The following is a 20,602-nucleotide window of genomic DNA, read 5'->3' as shown; positions in this document are numbered from 1 at the left end:
ACGGACGGGCCAGTCAATAGCTTCAATGCCTTCATCTTGCAGGAACTGCTGACACACTCCAGCCACATGAGGTCTGGCATTGTCCTGCATTAGGAGGAACCCAGGGCCAACCGCACCAGCATATGGTCTCACAAGAGGTCTGAGAATCTGATCTCTTTACCTAATGGCAGTCAGGCTACTTCTGGCTAGCACAAAGAAATGCCACCCCACACTATTACTGACCCACTGCCAAACCGGTCACGCTGAAGGATGTTGCAGGCAGCAGATCGCTCTCCACTGCACCTCCAGACTCTGTCACGTCTGTCACATGTGCTCAGTGTGAACCTGCTTTCATCTGTGAACAGCACAGGGCGCCAGTGGCGAATTTGCCAATCTTGGCATTCTGTGGCAAGTGCCAATTGTCCTGCACGGTGTTGGGCTGTGAGCACAACCCTCATCTGTGGACTTCGGGCACTCAGACTATCCTCATGGAGTCTGTTTCTAACAGTTTGTGCAGACACATGCACATTTGTGGCCTGCTGGAGGTCATTTTGCAGGGCTCTGGCAGTGCTCCTTCTGTTCCTGCTTGCACAAAGCTGAGGTAACAGTCCTGCTGCTGGGTTGTTGCCCTCCTACGGCCCCCTCCACGTCTCCTGGTAGCGCCTCCAGCCTCTGGACACTACGCTGACAGACACAGCAAACCTTCTTGCCACAGCTCGCATTGATGTACCATCCTGGATGAGCTGCATTACCTGAGCCACTTGTGTGGGTTGTAGGTGGGTTGTAGAGTCCGTCTCATGCTACCAGAATGTGAACCAACATTCAAAAGTGACCAAAACATCAGCCAGAAAGCATTGGTACTGAGATGTGGTCTGTGGTCCCCACCTGCAGAACCACTGCTTTATTGAGGGTGTCTTGATAATTGCCAATAATTTCCATCTGTCATCTATTCCATTTTCACATCAGCATGTGAAATTGATTGTCAAACAGTGTTGCTTCCTAAGTGGACAGTATGATTTCACAGAAGTTTGATTTATTTGGAGTTATTTTCTGTTTTGTTCTCTTTTTCACAGAGTGATACAAATTGGTGGAAGGGCACCTGTAAAGGAAAAACTGGGCTCATACCAAGTAATTATGGTAAGATTTTTCTGTGCCACCTTCATCATACTGGGGCCGGTCAAGAATTGCAGATTTTATGTCCCCTTTGTTTTCTGTGGGTTCAAAATATGGGTATTTGTCTGACTTCTAAATTATTTCTGTAATCTTCTAGGGAACTAGTCATGTTCCAAATGCTATTATCCTGCAGATACGGGGTTACTCTGCAGGTTTATGGCGTCGTAAAGCTGTGTTGCCACTGCGCTGAAAGCCTGGCAGTCGGGACGAAATCACTCAGCAGTCAATCAGAGCAAAGCTGGCTGTCAGTCAGTACTGGGGCGTGGTTACACCCACCACTTGCTCCTTACTGAAAGGTTACTGAAAGCCGCAGACTGCTTGGAGAAATAAACTTAATGTGCAGATATGGGGTTAATCTGCAGGTTAGTAGCATTGCACTGTTGTCCGGTCATCTTACTGAAATCCTGAGAGCCAAGAGAAAATGTACCTTGTTCCTCCTGTGAGCCGCCGGCTTACCATACGTCCCAGCACTTTGACAGCTCGCTTTTCACAGTTTCGTTGTAGTTTGGTCAGATGTTGAAATCTCGGTGATGTACTACTAGCAATAGACATTACATTGTAATCAGCATTTTTTTTCTTTTATTTACTTATATAGCGCCCACATATAGACCAAAGCTCTCCCCTGTTTGTTTAGGGCATTGATGTGTTTGCCAAGTGTGAATGTTCAGAGTTTATGTGGGATGATTTTTTTTTTTGGTGCTCCGAGGCTCAATAAGGCAGACCCTACCAAAACTGAGGCAAGGCGGAGGACATAATGACTCATTTGCCTCATTAAAGATTACACTCGAATCATGTTTTTCATGGCTTCAGTCAGAAGCCCTGAAGGATTCAGTAACATGTGGCCCAAATGCAATGTGGACAGCCTAAGACTGGACATACACTGAGCTGCAACTTATACATTTAAAGGAGGAAGACTGATTTTCCCCACTAAGAACGATTTGCAGAGCAAGCAGTTAGGCAGCAGGAGAAACTAGGGAGGGTATAGGAAGCCTTGATGTTGGCTCATGTCTTTGGGTTAAAGAGGAAGTCTTCATTTCAGCTTTTTAAAATGCAGAAATGGGCAGATTAAAATGTATTCCTCCTCACAGTGGTGATGCTCTCATTATTGGAGTGGTTTTTTTAGATGTGACTGTAGTAATTCCGGATTTGTCATCTAGCTATACAAATTGATATCTATTCCTTGGCCAAATCCAACAGACATGGTTATGGTGCAACTGGAGATGGCAACAGTACTTATGTCATGTCTGTGGCTAACTTTAGGCTTGTAGCCACCGATCCAAATGCAACATTTTAGTATAATCCTGCCTAATTTTGCATATTTTTTTGTTGATCCATAGTGATCAGTTTTTCTTATTATTACTACAGCCTTTTTTAGATGTTTTTCCACTTTTATTGACATACATCAAGACTCAATATTTACAGTGTTGACTCTTATTTTTTTTAAGACCTCGGCCCTTCGGCCCGACATGTTGGCTATCAGCTTCTGGCCAAAATTCTGATTTGTGCAACCCATTCTTAACCAGTGCTTTGAAGTTTATCACTATTTCTGTGTGTCCTCCAACTTTTTGAGAATTGATCAAGTTCTCAAGGGTATTTTGATCTGGGGAGGTTCCTGTCCAAGGGCCCTAAATTACTATGCTTTGTTCATTGAGCCTCTTATCATTTTTGCCTTGTGACATTGCGCCGTCATGTTGAAAAATGCATTGTTCATCACAGAGTTGATCTCGGAGGATGTTTAGATGCCACTCTTTATTCATGGCAATGTTCTTGGGTAAAATTGCGAGCGAGACCACTCCATTGATGATGAAAAGCTCCCACACGTGAAAGGTGTCAGTATACTTTAATGTTGGCATGACACAGGACTCATGATAGTGCTCACGTCTTATTCTCCCTATATTCATTCATCCAGATGTCCCAAACAGTCTGAAGGGGGCTTCATCAGAGAAAATAACTCTGCAGGAAGTACAGAGACTGGACTGCAGAGTACTGGGGTGAGCCATGCCAACAGTAAAGCATCATAAGACCATTCATACTTTTCATCCATGGAGTTGACTCGCTCCCAATTTTGCCCAAGAACACTGCCATGAAGAAATGGCATCTAAACATCCTCCAAGATCAGCTTCTACCAACGATCCAGGAGCAGTGTAGTGATGAACAATGTTTTGCAGCATGTTGGAGCGCCATGTCACAAAGCAAAGGTGATAAATGGCTGTGTCCGGCATGCCAAGGCAAATTGCAGAAGCTTTGAAAAATATGGGTCAAATTTTTAGTCTCTGCATACATTTGTCGTAAATGTCAATACAAGTGTGAAAGCGTATGGATTGCTTATAATTGTTCTCCAGTAACCATAGAAGCATCTGAATAAAAGTTCCAAAAACACGAAGGCTAAGGCTATGTTCACATGATGTGTTTTTATGGCTATTTAATGCATATTAAACGCTACTTTTTACAGTACCAGCGAAAGCCATGAGATTTCAGAAATCTCACGCACACTATTTTAAATTTTACTATTTAAAACCGCAACATCAATTCTTTCAGCATTTTAACAGCGTTTTTTCACCATAGAAAGCAATAAAAGTGCGAAAATGCAGCCATGAGTTTTTGCTGAATGATACGAACTTTATTAAACATGTACTGTAGATAAATGATGCATATAATCTACAGCAAAACCTTCTTGGAAGCGGGTTTTGGCTGCAGTAAAAAAGCAGTGTGTGAACATTGCTTAAAAGACCAAACTTTGTGAAAGCCAAAATTTGTATCCCTTTTTAAAACTTTTGCCCACGACTGTAGATTACGGCAGATTTAGCGCTTTAAAATGCGAAAAAAATGAGATCTGAACTAATTTCAAATGCAACGCATGCAAATTCTGTTGCAGACCTGCAAAATCCTGGATCGCTAAATCAATGGGGGCAGCACTATAGCGCTAATATTAAGTCAGCAATAACCATGTTTCCAAGACATGCAAGATAATTTAGCAGAAAATGCCAATGTGTATAAAAAATAGTATACTGAAATATTTCTTGATCCTGCTTGCACATATGTGTCCTAATGAAAAATGGAACTCTCTTCTTTTCAGTTGCAGAACAGGCTGAATCCATTGACAATCCACTGCATGAAGCCGCTAAAAGAGGTGAGTGTTATCTACTTACCAGGACTTTTTTTTTTCTTTTTAAAGGATCCTGTCAGCCCTTCCTGCATAAAATATTAGAAGATGCTTCTGGAAATGGTGACGTGGTTATTTTTTTGTGCAAATCAGGCTGGACGCGCACTAGGGTTAATGCACTTGGAGTACTTCTTCCCGATGTGAAAACTTGCTGACAGGTCCCATGTATACTAACGCCTTACACGACCTCTTTTTTTCTCCTCAAATTCATCTACTCAAATGCAATTTTAGTATTGATCGTTTTCATTGGATGATTGCTGTGTTTTTATGAGTGCCAGACTTCCAACAGGTGGTGCTATAGAGTTAAGTCCTCTTTTTCTCTCGAGAGGCAATTTGCATATTATATTTCCCAGAGGAGCATTGCACGGCGAATAAGCCTCCTTACCTTGACAAGCCAGAGCTGGTATGTCACTCTCCATAAGGAGAAACGATACCCCTTAGACCCCACTCCAGAGCCTCTCACCTAGCCAAATCCGTTCTCATGCTTCGCACTGACGAGGGCCAACAGCCCGAAACACCGTGTCTGCGAATTGAGATAGTGATTTGGCTTTTATCCTAGGTCATATTGCACGACTCGTTAAAGGGTTGATTGTGACTTGTAGGATCGCTACTTCCAATAGGTGGAGCTATAGAGTTTGTCCTCTTATTCTCTGAAGTGGCAATTTGCAGATTGTCACCATTAACCTTGTAAAAGGGTTTTTTTTGTTTTTTTTGTTCATTGACAATTTTTTTTTTTTTTTTTTAAAGGCCTCTGTTTTCTGTCAGTAAATTAAGACACGTTTTGGGAAAAATATAGAAAGCACAAATCTCTATTGTGCAAAAGTGTATCAGATAAGCTGCGTTCATGGGTTGCATGCTGCAGTGAGTTTTCTGCCATGATAGAATTGTGTGGTTTTGCCTTGATTAAAACAAAAAGAGCCACATGCCCAGAACATGTGAACTCGGCCTTAGGGTTGGGTAAAACCTCTCTCCTCAATCTGCAGTTTGTTTTAAAAACGCAAACCTTGCTTTCCTTACCCTCTCCGTGTCTGAGTCTATTCTGCCGTTCAAGGTGTCTGTTATCATCTGCAATGCTCATGTCACGTCAAGAGCTCTGCAGCCAATGTATGACTTCAGTCCCTCAAATTGTCTTGTGCCATCTACATGGGAAAGCCTGTAGTTCTATTGATGTGATGTCTGTCAGGCTATGTGCACACATATAATAGTCCACTCCCAGGGGTGGGATTCAAATTTTTAACAACAGGTCCTCTAAGTCGCGGCGGCCGGAATTTTGGCCACGCCCATTTTCAATAACCCCGCCCATACTAATAAGCCACGCCCAGTGGCACGATTCATATTTTTGGAAGCATGCGAGCAGGTCTGAGAGTGCTGGAGCGCATACCTGCGCTCCTGTTACAGAGCCCGCCCCGACCGCAGGTGTCCTAAACGGGACTCAGAGAGGCAGCGCGATGCTGCCTCTTTGAGTCCCGTTCAGGACACTTGCGGTCGACTCCGGGCTTTGAACAGGAGCGCAGGTATGCGCTCCCTCCAGCACTCTCAGACCCGCTCGCAGGGCAGGTTTGACAGCCGCTTTGCTGCGATTATACGCACCGTATAATCGCAGCAAAATCGTCCGTGTGCGCCTGCCCTTAGGTAAACCTGCATTCGCAGGGGGTTGGACCCGATGGCCCTTGAGGTCCCTTCCAACTCTACAATTTTATAATTCTAAGAATGCTAGCACCAAAGAACAGGGCGCTGATACTGTATATGGGAGAGGGGTGTTATACGGGTTGTGTACTACAGCTCTGCATTTCTCTATACATTATTCAAGGACCAAACAAACCTTGAGGAGTCTTCCATGATGTCAACGTGGCATCCACTGTGTTTCTAGCCAGCAGCTTCAGCTGGTAGCTAAAAATAAGAGAGAAAGTGTTAGGGGCACTGTGATGTCTATATGAACACGATCGTGTCATATACACATCAGCTTCTCCCTCCTATATAGTCCATGACTGGCTGCCACATCCAACAGGGCCCATGGAAGGCTAGAGGGCTGCAGGGCAAAGGAGGAGGCTAGTGGGGACTGGGTGCTGCAGGGCCCAGGAGGGAGGCTACAGAGTCCAGCGGGAGGCTAGTGGGACTGGGGGCTGCAGGGCCCAGGGGGGAGGCTACAGAGTCCAGCGGGAGGCTAGTGGGACTGGGGGCTGCAGGGCCCAGGGGGAGGCTAGTGGGGACTTGGGGCTGCAGGGCCCAGGGGGAGGCTAGAGGGCTGCAGGGCCCAGGGGGAGGCTGGTGGGGACTTGGGGCTGCAGGGCCCAGGGGGAGGCTAGAGGGCTGCAGGGCCCAGGGGGAGGCTGGTGGGGACTTGGGGCTGCAGGGCCCAGGGGGAGGCTACAGGGCTGCAGGGCCCAGGGGGAGGCTAGTGGGGACTTGGGGCTGCAGGGCCCAGGGGGAGGCTAGAGGGCTGCAGGGCCCAGGGGGAGGCTGGTGGGGACTTGGGGCTGCAGGGCCCAGGGGGAGGCTACAGGGCTGCAGGGCCCAGGGGGAGGCTAGTGGGGACTTGGGGCTGCAGGGCCCAGGGGGAGGCTAGAGGGCTGCAGGGCCCAGGGGGAGGCTAGTGGGGACTTGGGGCTGCAGGGCCCAGGGGGAGGCTGGTGGGGACTTGGGGCTGCAGGGCCCAGGGGGAGGCTACAGGGCTGCAGGGCCCAGGGGGAGGCTAGAGGGCTGCAGGGCCCAGGGGGAGGCTGGTGGGGACTTGGGGCTGCAGGGCCCAGGGGGAGGCTACAGGGCGCCCCCCCCCCTCTATAATACTATCTACAAGGCACAAATACCGCCACACCATGACCAGATGACATATTACCACCACAGTGATCGAATAATATCAAATACAAGGAACAAATACCAAAACATCATGACCAGACCACATATTACCACCACATAGTGACTGAATACTATAGTACTGATCAATAATAAAAAAAAAACCACAATACTATCACCATAAGTGCCATTATACACAGGAGATCTGTACTTAGTATGCAGTGTCTGTGTACAGGTAATCCAGTGATCACCAGTGACATTATACACAGGAGCTCTGTATATAGTGTATGGGTAATACAGTGATCACCAGTGACATTATACACAGGACCTCTGTATATAGTATACAGTGTATAGTGTCAGTGTATAGGTAACACACTGACTCACCAGTGACGTCTCTAGGTGAAGTCCTTCATCTTTCATCCCGCACAGACCGCCATCACTTCATCCAGCCAGGACTCGTCTCTGCAGGAAATAACACAGTTATCTCGAGTTCCACTTGCAGAACACATTACTTAATTTTCCCAACTTTTACATTACACCACACGAAGAAGGCGACATAGTGTCACTGTACACAGTAATAGGACCGCCCCTCCATTTAAATCAGTGTACTCAAAAAATAAAATAAATACATCACTGCAGTAATAATATCCCTTAATTAGCCCCCTATGGTAATAATATTCGCCATCCTAGCCCCTGTGTGTCTCATTCCTGGTGTCAGCCATATGTTCTCCCATCCTGCCCTAATGAGTATCCATCCTGCCCCATATGATCTTCCCATCCTGCCCCATCTGTCTCCATCGTATCCATCCTGCCCCATGATCCTGCCCCATCTGTCTCCAATCCTGCCTCCAGTGTCTCCAGTCATGCCGCCATGTCTGTCATCCTGCCCCCTGTGTCTCCAATCATGCCCCGTTTCTCCATTCTGCCCCTGTGTCCAGCAATCTGCCCCTGTGTCCAGCTTTCTACCCCCGTGTCCAGCTTTCTGCCCCCGTGTCCAGCTTTCTGCCCCCGTGTCCAGCTTTCTGCCCCCCTGTGTCCAGCTTTCTGCCCCCCTGTGTCCAGCTTTCTGCCCCAGCGTCCAGCTTTCTGCCCCAGCGTCCAGCTTTCAGCCCCAGCGTCCAGCTTTCAGCCCCAGCGTCCAGCGTTCTGCCCCAGCGTCCAGCGTTCTGCCCCAGCGTCCATCGTTCTGCCCCAGCGTCCAGCTTTCTGACCCCCTGTGTCCAGCTTTCTGACCCCCTGTTTCCAGCTTTCTGCCCCCCTGTGTCCAGCTTTCTGCCCCCCTGTGTCCAGCTTTCTGCCCCCGTGTCCAGCTTTCTGCCCCAGCGTCCATCGTTCTGCCCCAGCGTCCAGCTTTCTGCCCCCCTGTGTCCAGCTTTCTGCCCCCCTGTTTCCAGCTTTCTGCCCCCCTGTGTCCAGCTTTCTGCCCCCCTGTGTCCAGCTTTCTGCCCCCGTGTCCAGCTTTCTGCCCCCGTGTCCAGCTTTCTGCCCCCGTGTCCAGCTTTCAGCCCCAGCGTCCAGCGTTCTGCCCCAGCGTCCAGCGTTCTGCCCCAGCGTCCATCGTTCTGCCCCAGCGTCCAGCTTTCTGACCCCCTGTGTCCAGCTTTCTGACCCCCTGTTTCCAGCTTTCTGCCCCCCTGTGTCCAGCTTTCTGCCCTGGGCCCCCCCGATCGCCGCTCTCAATAAAAAAAAAAAAAAAAAAAGTTCTGCTTACCTGACCGCGATCCTGCTCTCTCTGGTTATCGGTGGGGGCGGCCATCTTCCTGAGGCCGCGCGTGCGCAGGTGGAGTGCTCTGCTGACCGGGGCTTCAGGAAAATGGCCGCGGGATGCCGCGCATGCGCAGATGGAGATCGCGGCGGCCATTTTTCTGAAGCCGAGATGCGAGCAGGTAAATTCTGCGCCGCCGGCGACCCGCCCCCCGTATTGTGCCGCCCCCCGCATTGTGCCGCCCGGGGCGGCCCGCCCCCCCCCGCTTCCTACGCCACTGCCAGTGGTAACCATTTTGAAAATTTCTATCTGCCAGCGTTCCGGTAATTGAAAATGGCATTTTCAATTACCGGAACGCTGGCAGATAGAAATTTTAGTAAACGGCTGCCCCGTACCGGGTCGTACCGGCTGAATCCCACCCCTGTCCACTCCGGATTTTTCCGCAGCGGATTTCATAAATCTGCAGGGCAAAAAATGCTGCGTTTTTGCTGCAGAATTATCGCGGATTTACCGCGGGTTTTCTGCGGATTTCACTGCGGTTTTACAACTGCGGTTTTCTATAGAAGCAGCTGTGGAATCCGCAGAAAGAAGCCACATGCTGCGAAATGCAGACCGCTGCGTTTCCGCACATTTTTTTCCGCAGCATGTGCACAGCGTTTTTTGTTTTCCATAGGTTTACATTGTAATGTAAACTCATGGGAAACTGCTGCGGACCCGCAGCTGCGGAAACTCTGCGGATCCGCAGCGTTTTCCGCATCGTGTGCACATACCCTCACTGCCGGGAGCAGTAACGGACACTCGGCGCTGGACCCGGGGAGAATGCAAAAAGAATTTTTTAAATATAAACAAACTGTGCTATGGGACAGAGTTTGTCTGTAACCAGAAAACACCGTTCATTCCTTAACACAGTATCATATACATGTATGTGATTGCGGGAGGTGAATGCTTGTGGAGTATAGCAGACGGTGGCCATTTATTAAATACTCAGCATCTGTCTCTGACAGCTATGGTGGGAAATGAACTTGCTCACTGTGGTATTGCAGTACATACTATAAGCAATCGGAGGATTGCAGGTTAAAGTTCCCTTAGGGGACTAAAAAATAAAGTTCAAATCGCCCTCCTTTTCTCCCATTGAAAATAAAAAAAATTAAACGTACCTTATATACTCGTGTATAAGTCGACCCGAGTATAAGCCGAGGCTCCTACTTTTGCTTCAAAAAACTGGGAAAACTTATGGACTCGAGTAGAGTCGGGTATAAATTCTCCCCTAATCCTTATTCTGGTATGCATGCCTCCTTATCCCCATCCTTGTCTGCATGGCTCCTTATTCCCTTCCTTGTATGCATGCCTCCTTATTCCCATCCATGTATACATGGCTCCTTATCCCCATTCTTGTATGCATGGCTCCTTATCCCCATCCTTGTATGCGTGGCTCCTTATCCCCATCCTTGTAGGTATGGCTCCTTATCCCCATTCTGGTATGCATGGCTCCTTATTCCCATCCTTGTATGTATGGCTCCTTATCCGCATTCTGGTATGCATGGCTCCTTATTCTCATCCTTGTATGCTTGGCTCCTTATTCCCATCCTTGTATGTATGGCTCCTTATCCCCATTCTATGCATGGCTATTTATTCCCATCCTTGTATGCGTGGCTCCTTATTCTCATCCTTGTATGCATGGCTCCTTATTCCCATCCTTGTATGTATGGCTCCTTATCCCCATTCTTGTATGCATGGCTCCTTATTCCCATCCTTGTATGCTTGGCTCCTTATTCCCATCCTTGTCTGCGTGGCTCCTTATTCCCATCCTTGTCTGCGTGGCTCCTTATCCCCATCCTTGTCTGCGTGGCTCCTTATCCCCATCCTTGTCTGCGTGGCTCCTTATCCCCATCCTTGTCTGCGTGGCTCCTTATCCCCATCCTTGTCTACATGGCTCCTTATCCCCATCCTTGTATGCGTGGCTCCTTATCCCCATCCTTGTATGCGTGGCTCCTTATCCCCGTCCTTGTCTGCGTGGCTCCTTATCCCCGTCCTTGTCTGCGTGGCTCCTTATCCCTGTCCTGGTATGCGTGGTTCCTCATCCCCGTCCTTGTATGTATGGCCGCCCATGAGAAAAGCATTAAAAAAAACCAAATCCTACTTACCTTCCCTGCGTGCCCTCGCAGCATCTCATGTGTTCCCGCTCATTGTTATTCACCTCTCTCCAGCCTATGGGAGTGGAGGGGGTGAATATTCATTACCTTAATGAGCGCACACCCATTAGAGCCCGGCAGCTGCTGGAAGATGGCGGCTGTGACTGTAACTGTGCACGCACTATAAGAGAAATTAATATTCATTGCCAGTGCAGTGAATAGTCATTTCTCTTTAGCAGCAGGCACAGGCTTTAGCCGCAGCCCCCGGCTCCTGCCTCCTGTGACTCCTGCTCCGACGCTCCCCCTCCTCTGCCATACACGAGTATATGCGGTATTTGCTATCGCCACATTCTAAAGTCTGATCTATCAAAATGCCATAATCGGAGAAAATCTTTTCGTGACCACTCCTCCCTAAAAAAAAAAAAAAAACATAATAAAAAAAATGCTCTACTGTGTTAGTTGTAATCATGCACAGCTCTGCAGTGAGAGCAGCCACTCCCTATCACACCAGTAACTTCTCATTTTATTTAAAATGTGCTTTGTAGGCAGATTCTTGGAGAGATCTTTGTTCGGCCCATAGGCCTTACTATCTAATTTATGTATTAAGGAAAATGTGGATTTCTCCGGAATAAAACAATGAATCGAAGGTATCATTATTTGGCTTCCTGTGACCTCTCTATGCGCATATAGATGACATGGGAGGGTTAGTCCCACTGACAGATTCTCTTTAATCAAATTCTATTAATTAGCTGGTTGAGAAACTTTCAATTTCCTGTATGAACAAAATTTCAAAATCCATTCTATATTGCCTAAATTTATTGAATGCCATGCCAAGCTCCATGAAGGAAAAATCCCTGCACATACTACGCACTATTGGCCTTGTCCTGGCAGCATTCTGACGCTCCTGCTGGTGTGGGGTACGTACTGCATGGCTGTTTCTGTACTGGAGGTAAATAAGACAGCACAGCCCAATCTTTCCCCAACTCCTGGCCATATGTGAAGTCCAGCCTCTAATCAGAGGCACTAATCTTTCTCCTTTGCTTCTAGTTTATTACAGTGTGTCATTGCAGGGGAAATTTCTTATTCTGGAGTCCAGACTGTTTAGCTCACACAGACAACTATTTTTTAGCTGTGAGCAGGCCTTGTTGTTTTTTTTTGTTTTTTTTGCTACAGGATTTAACCTCTGTATATTAGCAACATATAACGGACAGCGGGTAGAAATTTTAAAAGTGGCAAAATATCGGTAGACAGAAATGCATTCGAAATGTAGGTGACTGTTCACCAGTATTGCTCCAAACAGATAAGACTGATGTAAAAAGTCCACGTACCCTAGTTAAAATATAATTTTTTTTGACATGTAAAAAAAATTATACCAAGCTGAAGAATTTAAAAACTTTTTTTTTTTACCATTTAATGTTACTTATAATCTATACCCAGAGCAAGGCATGGTGGAGGCTTTATTCTGCTTCTCAGGCCGTTTTTCAGTAGCTGGAACTGGGACTTTAGTTAAGGTGGAGAGAATTATGAACAGCTCTAAATATTCAATTTTGCATGAAAACCTTCAGACCTTTGCTAAAACCGTTGAATTTCACCTTTCAATATGAAAATGAGCCTACTGCTACATCAACAAAAGAATGACTTCAACAGAAGATCAAATATTTGGATTGTCCCAGCCAGAGCCCAGACTTGAATCCAAATGAAAATCTGTAGGTTGACCTGAAGTGAGCTTTATGCAGGAGATGCCCTTACAATCCAACAGACTTGAAGCACTAAGGCGAGGAAGAGTGGACAAGGATTGCCAATTTTAGATGTGCCATGCTGAAAGCATTTAGTGTCTCATACAGTAGTTTAAGCATGTGAATATTTATGTAACCAATTTATTTTAGTTCTTTATTTTTATTTTTCCTCCCAAAAAGATTTAATTTTTTAATTTTTTTTTCTTGAATTGTGCAATTATGGGTTATAGTAAAGGTGTAAAAAAAAAAAAAAAAAGAGAGAAAAAAATCATACTGCGAAGAATAATTTCAGAACTTTCCACTGCAGAAACCTGGCATTTTAACACGGCTGTGTAGACTTTTTATATCCACCGTATATTAGTAATGATCTAATAATGAATCAAAACTTGTGACGGTTGGAATGTTTATAAGGAGGGTGATATCTTCTGGTTTGCCTTCCTATTACACCTTCCTTTCTACATTCCAGGTAACCTTAGCTGGCTAAGAGAATGCTTAGAGAACCGAGTTGGAGTCAATGGTTTGGATAAAGCTGGAAGCACTGCCTTATATTGGGCATGTCACGGGGGACATAGAGGTAATTTGTAGCTGCCGTCTTCTTATATCATTTGTTACATTATCTGGAACACGTTACTGAAAATGGCTTCTCCAGATTCCTTTTTGTTGGATTGAAGTGGACCAAATGTAAGAAGTTGGTCAAATTGTAGCTATTCTGTGACAGAAAACCCTTTTTTCTATGTTGAATTCATGTAATGTCACATTGCATTACAAACTTTATTGAAAAGGTATTAAAAGTGTAGCCCAAAGGATTTAAGTGTAAAATAATAATAATATAATACACATATTTTCATTTTTCCCTCTACTTTGCACGTACATATCCTTTTACTTTCTCTGAGGTCACCATGTGATTAGGAAAAAAAAAGAAGAGAAGGAGGTTTAGGTTAGGAAGAGCATGGTGCTATCATGGACAGCACTAGACAAATTGTAATGGTGGCAGCTCACTGATTATAGGAGGATGGAGAACTGGTCAGAAACAAGTGCTAGGCCATGTGCACATGTTCAGGATTTTTCGCGTTTTTTTCGCGTTTTTTCTTCCGGTCAGGTGGAGTCTTCGGATACGCTTACATATGCCTCCTATTATTTACAGGGTATTCCGCATTTTTTGTGCAAATGTTGCATTTTTTTCCGCGAAAAAATCGCATCGCGGAAAAAAAAGCAACATGTTCATTAAAAATGCGGAATTGCGGGGATTCCGCACACCTAGGAGTGCATTGATCTGCTTACTTCCCGCACAGGGCTATGCCCACCATGCGGGAAGTAAGCAGATTATGTGCGGTTGGTACCCAGGGTGGAGGAGAGGAGACTCTCCTCCACGGACTGGGCACCGTATAATTGGTTAATAAAAAGACTTAAAATAATAATTAGTGATATACTCACCCTTTGATGGCCCCCGAAGTGTTCCCGCCTCTCCGGTGCATGCTCTCTCTTCCGTTCCTATAGATGGTGTGGTTCAGGACCTGTGATGACGTCGCTGTCTTGTGATTGGTCGCGTGACCGCTCATGTGACTCACGCGACCAATCACAAGCCGCGACGTCATCGAAGGTCCTGAACCACACCGGCATCTATAGGAACGGACGCCGCTGAGGAGATTGGCTGTCTGCAGAGGGTGAGTATAACCATTTTTTTATTTTTTTTATTATTTTTAAACATTCTATCTTTTACTATAGATGCTGCATAAGCAGCATCTATAGTAAAAAGTTGGTCACACTTGTCAAACAGTATGTTTGACAAGTGTGACCAACTTGTCAGTCAGTTTTCCAAGCGATGCTACAGATCGCTTGGAAAACTTTAGAATTCTGCAAGCTAATTACGCTTGCAGAATGCTAAAAAAAACGTGAAAAAAACTGAAAAAAAATGCGGATTTCTTGCAGAAAATTTCCAGTTTTCTTCAGGAAATTTCTGCAAGAAATCCGGACTTGTGCACATACCCCTACTTCACGAGCAGTGAGGCTGCACAGGGAGACACATCAACAGCCATCGGTGTCCGTCATTGCCGAGGCAGGAAGCCTCTCATGAAAAAAGCCAACTCATAGCTATGGGTGCATTGGTTTGTTTCTTAGCAGCATTCGTGCAATTGGCCCATTACTTTTAGTAGACCATTTACTGTAGTATGGTGCTCTGAAAAAGTGCACCATAATCTCCTGATTGATGTGTATTTGGTCACTTTTAGACATTTTACTTTTTCACCTTCTAGATGTTGTCGAAGTCTTGCTGTCACAGCCAAACATTGAACTCAACCAACAGGTATGTGATCCCATCTTTTGCATATGCAATGGTAAGATGTATGTTTATGACATACTAGCTGTACTACCCGGCTTCGCCCGGGGTAATAACTGCTGTTAGCAAAATAGAATGTGTTAACAAAAATTTATTCTGCACAAAAAAAACACAAAACAAATAGATAGAAATGTAATTATTAAAAGGCAAAAACTAAGCTAATAGAAGCATTTTACAACATATATTTCAACACCAGAGATATTCCACACAGATTTAACTAAATTGGCCAAGTAATGTGAAGTAATCTTCTACTACTTATTCGAGAGCCTTTTGATAAACGACATTCTTAGTTTTTCCTTCAGGTGCAAAGACAAACAGATTTTTGGCCGTTCCAACTCTTGAACAGGCCACATAAAGTTGACCATGAGAAAAGCATGGAGATTGTAAATCTAAGCTAGCTGAAGAGCCCGGCGTTGCCTGGGCATAGTAAATATCTGTGGTTAGTTATAGCACCTCACTTGTCTTATTTTCCCATCACGCCTCTCATTTTCCCCATCACATCTTTCATTTTCCCCCTCACATCTCTCATTTTCTCCCTCACACCTCTCATTTTCCACCTCACTCCTCTTATTTTCCCCCTCACTCCTCTCATTCCCCCCTAACACTTGTCATTTCGACCTCACATCAGTCATTTTCCGATCACTACACTATTTTCCCTCACTCTTCTCATTTTGCACTCACACCTTTTCATTTTCACCTCACACCTCTCATTTTCACCTCAGTATATACATGTTTGTCATCTCCCTTATATATAGTATACACCTGTATGTCATCTCCTGTATATAGTATATACCTGTATGTCATCTCCCCTGTATATAGTATATACCTGCTGTGTCATCTCCCCTGTATATAGTATATACCTGTATGTCATCTCCTCCTGTATATACTATATACCTGTAGGTAATCTGCTCCTGTATATAGTATATACCTGTGTGTCATCTCCTTCTGTATATAGTATATACCTGTATGTCATCTCCTGCTGTATGTAGTATGTACCTGTATGTCATCTCCTCCTCTATATAGTATATACCTGTGTGTCATCTCTCCTGTATATAGTATATATCTGTGTGTCATCTCCTCCTGCATATAGTATATACCTGTGTGTCATCTCCCCTGTAAATAGTATATACCTGTGTGTCATCTCCTCCTGTATATAGTATATATCTGTATGTCATCTCCTCCTGTATTAGACCTCGTTCACACGTTATTTGGTCAGTATTTTTACCTCAGTATTTGTAAGCTAAATTGGCAGCCTGATAAATCCCCAGCCAACAGTAAGCCCACCCCCTGGCAGTATATATTAGCTCACACATACACATAATAGACTGGTCATGTGACTGACAGCTGCCGGATTCCTATATAGTACATTTGTTGCTCTTGTAGTTTGTCAGCTTATTAATCAGATTTTTATTTTTGAAGGATAATACCAGACTTGTGTGTGTTTTAGGGCGAGTTTCGTGTGTCAAGTTGTGTGTGTTGAGTTGCGTGTGGCGACATGCGTGTAGCAACTTTTTGTGTGTCGAGTTGCATGTGACAGGTTAGTGTAGCAAGTTGTGTGCAGCAAGTTTTGCGCATGGCGAGTTTTGCGCGTGGCGAGTTTTATTTGTGGTGCCTTTTGAGTATGTGCAAGTTTTGTGTGAGGCAACTTTTGCATGTGTTGCAACTTTTGTGCATGTGGCAATTTTTCCGCGTGTGCAAGTTTTGCGTGTGGCGAGTTTTCCATGAGGTGAGTTTTGCACGTGTGGCGAGTTTTGCATGTGGAGAGTTTTGCGCGTGGCGAGTTTTGAGCGGCGACTTTTGTGTTTCAACTTTTATGTGGCGAGGTTGGTGTATGTGTGGTGAAATGTGCGCTGAGGGTGGTATATGTGTTCGAGCATGTGGTAGTGTGTGGTGCATTTTGTGTGTGTGTTCATATCCCCGTGGTGGTGTGGTGATTATCCCATGTCGGGGGCCCCACTGTCATGGTTCCCAATGGCAAGGGAACGTCAGAGAACATAAATAACAGAACAGCTCTTGGGTGATGGAATCTCGAGCTGACCGTGAGCTAAACCTACCCACACAACTAACAGTGGCCGGGTGGCGTACCTACGTTTTATCCCTAGACGCCTAGCGCCAGCCGGAGGACTAACTAACCCTAATAGAGGAAAAGACAGACCTGGCTTACCTCTAGGGAAATTCCCCCAAAAAGGAGACAGAAGCCCCCCACATATATTGACGGTGAGTTCAGAGGAAAAGACATACGCAGTATGAAGGTAGGTTCAGCAAAGCGAGGTCCGCTTACTAGATAGCAAGAAGATACAATAGGGAACTTCACGGTCAGCTGAAAACCCTATTAAAGTACCATCCCGAAATTACTTTAAGACTCATGTGTCAACTCATGACACCGGAGTGGCAATTTCGGCCCACAAGAGCTTCCAGCTACAGAAAAATAACATAACTGTGAACTGGAACAAAAATGCAAAACAAACTTAGGACTAAGAGTCCAACTTAGCTGATAGTAGTCTAGAAGCAGGAACATGCAACAGAAAGGCTCTGGTTACATTGATGGCCGGCACTAGAATAACTAAGCAGCAAGGCTAAATAGGATACACCCATATCCTGATGGAAACAGGTGAACAGAGAAAGTGAAGCACACAAGTCCAGTACCACCAGTGACCACCGGGGGAGCCCAAAAACCAAACTCACAACAGTACCCCCCCCTCAAGGAGGGGGCACCGAACCCTCACAAGAACCACCAGGGCGATCAGGACGAGCCCTATGAAAGGCACGGACCAAATCAGAGGCATGAACATCAGAGGCTGTCACCCAAGAATTATCCTCTTGACCGTAGCCCTTCCACTTGACCAGATACTGAAGTTTCCGTCTGGAAACACGGGAGTCCAAGATCTTCTCCACAACGTACTCCAATTCACCCTCAACCAACACCGGAGCGGGAGGCTCAACGGAAGGCACAACCGGTACCTCATACCTGCGCAATAATGACCGATGGAAGACATTATGGATAGAAAAAGATGCTGGGAGGTCCAATCGAAAGGACACGGGGTTAAGAATCTCCAAAATCTTATACGGGCCGATGAACCGAGGCTTAAACTTAGGAGAAGAAACCCTCATAGGGACAAAACGAGAAGACAACCACACCAAGTCCCCAACACGAAGACGAGGACCAACACGACGACGGCGGTTAGCAAAATGCCGGGTCTTCTCCTGGGACAACTCCAAATTGTCCACCACCTGTTCCCAAATCCGATGCAACCTATCCACCACAGTATCCACTCCAGGACAATCCGAAGACTCCACCTGACCGGAAGAAAAACGAGGATGAAACCCCGAATTGCAAAAGAAAGGAGAAACCAAAGTGGCAGAACTAGCCCGATTATTGAGGGCAAACTCCGCCAACGGCAAAAAGGCAACCCAGTCATCCTGATCCGCAGACACAAAACACCTCAAATAAGTCTCCAAGGTCTGATTAGTTCGCTCAGTCTGGCCATTAGTCTGAGGATGGAACGCAGACGAAAAAGACAAATCAATGCCCATCCTAGCACAGAACGCCCGCCAAAATCTAGACACGAACTGGGTCCCCCTGTCAGAAACGATATTCTCCGGAATACCATGCAAGCGAACCACATTTTGAAAAAACAGAGGAACCAACTCGGATGAGGAAGGCAACTTAGGCAAGGGCACCAAATGAACCATCTTTGAAAAACGGTCACACACCACCCAGATGACAGACATTTTCTGAGAAACAGGGAGATCAGAAATAAAATCCATAGAGATGTGAGTCCAAGGCCTCTTCGGAATAGGCAAAGATAACAACAATCCGCTAGCCCGAGAACAACAAGGTTTGGCCCGAGCACAAACATCACAAGACTGCACAAAAACTCGTACATCTCGAGACAGGGAAGGCCACCAGAAGGACCTAGCCACCAAATCCCTGGTACCAAAGATCCCGGGATGACCTGCCAACACAGAAGAATGAACCTCCGAGATGACTCTACTGGTCCAATCATCAGGAACAAACAGTCTACCAGGCGGGCAACGATCAGGTCTATCCGCCTGAAACTCCTGCAAAGCCCGTCGCAGGTCTGGGGAAACAGCAGATAATATCACCCCATCCTTAAGGATACCTGTAGGTTCAGAATCACCAGGGGAATCAGGCTCAAAACTCCTAGAAAGGGCATCCGCCTTCACATTTTTAGAACCTGGTAAGTATGAGACCACAAAATTAAACCGAGAGAAAAACAACGACCAGCGCGCCTGTCTAGGATTCAGGCGCCTGGCAGACTCAAGATAAATCAAATTCTTGTGATCGGTCAATACCACCACCTGATGTCTAGCCCCCTCAAGCCAATGACGCCACTCCTCAAAAGCCCACTTCATAGCCAAAAGCTCCCGATTACCAATATCATAATTTCGCTCGGCGGGCGAAAATTTTCGAGAAAAGAACGCACAAGGTCTCATCACGGAGCAGTCGGAACTTTTCTGCGACAAGACCGCCCCAGCTCCGATCTCGGAAGCATCGACCTCGACCTGAAAAGGAAGAGTAACATCAGGCTGACGCAACACAGGGGCGGAAGAAAAGCGGCGCTTAAGCTCCCGAAAGGCCTCCACAGCAGCAGGGGACCAATCAGCAACATCAGCACCCTTTTTGGTCAAATCAGTCAAAGGTTTAGCAACATCAGAAAAACCAGTTATAAATCGACGATAAAAATTAGCAAAGCCCAAAAATTTCTGAAGGCTCTTAAGAGAAGAAGGTTGCGTCCAATCACAAATAGCCCGAACCTTGACAGGATCCATCTCAATGGAAGAGGGGGAAAAAATGTACCCCAAAAAAGAAATCTTTTGAACCCCAAAAATACACTTAGAACCCTTCACACACAAGGAATTAGCCCGCAAAACCTGAAAAACCCTCCTGACCTGTTGGACATGAGAATCCCAGTCATCCGAAAAAATCAAAATATCATCCAGATACACGATCATAAATTTATCCAAATATTCACGGAAAATGTCATGCATAAAGGACTGAAAGACTGAAGGGGCATTTGAAAGACCAAAAGGCATTACTAAATACTCAAAATGGCCCTCGGGCGTATTAAATGCGGTTTTCCACTCATCCCCCTGCTTAATTCGCACCAAATTATACGCCCCACGGAGATCAATCTTAGAGAACCACTTAGCCCCTTTTATTCGAGCAAACAAATCAGTTAGCAGTGGCAGAGGATACTGATATTTGACTGTAATTTTATTCAAGAGTCGATAATCAATACACGGCCTCAAAGAGCCATCTTTTTTAGATACAAAGAAAAAACCGGCTCCTAAGGGAGATGAAGAAGGACGAATATGTCCCTTTTCCAGGGACTCCTTAATATATTCTCGCATAGCAGCATGTTCAGGTACAGATAGATTAAATAAACGACCCTTTGGAAATTTACTGCCCGGAATCAGATCTATGGTACAATCGCAATCTCTGTGAGGAGGTAGTGAACCAAGCTTAGGCTCCTCAAAAACATCACGATAATCAGATAAAAATTCCGGAATCTCAAGAGGGAATAGATGACGAAATGGAAACCAAAGGTACGTCCCCATGAG

At 45.8% G+C, this 20,602-nt stretch overlaps 1 protein-coding gene across 1 annotated transcript in view; it reads left to right on the top strand.

Annotated features, from left to right (window-relative positions):
- OSTF1 (osteoclast stimulating factor 1) overlaps window positions 1-20,602 on the top strand; it is a 68,784-nt gene that overhangs the window by 26,751 nt on the left and 21,431 nt on the right. Inside the window, exons 4-7 of the mRNA XM_077249029.1 lie at window positions 1,053-1,116; window positions 4,229-4,282; window positions 13,148-13,255; window positions 14,934-14,983. Coding sequence (XP_077105144.1) covers window positions 1,053-1,116; window positions 4,229-4,282; window positions 13,148-13,255; window positions 14,934-14,983 — 276 coding nt within the window. The remainder of the gene's footprint in view (window positions 1-1,052; window positions 1,117-4,228; window positions 4,283-13,147; window positions 13,256-14,933; window positions 14,984-20,602) is intronic.

This window comes from Ranitomeya variabilis, chromosome 1 (genome assembly GCF_051348905.1).
Source record: "Ranitomeya variabilis isolate aRanVar5 chromosome 1, aRanVar5.hap1, whole genome shotgun sequence".
Classification (NCBI taxonomy): Eukaryota; Metazoa; Chordata; class Amphibia; order Anura; family Dendrobatidae; genus Ranitomeya; species Ranitomeya variabilis.
Note: the sequence above shows the minus strand (reverse complement) of the source record. Positions and strands in the feature narration are given on the sequence as shown.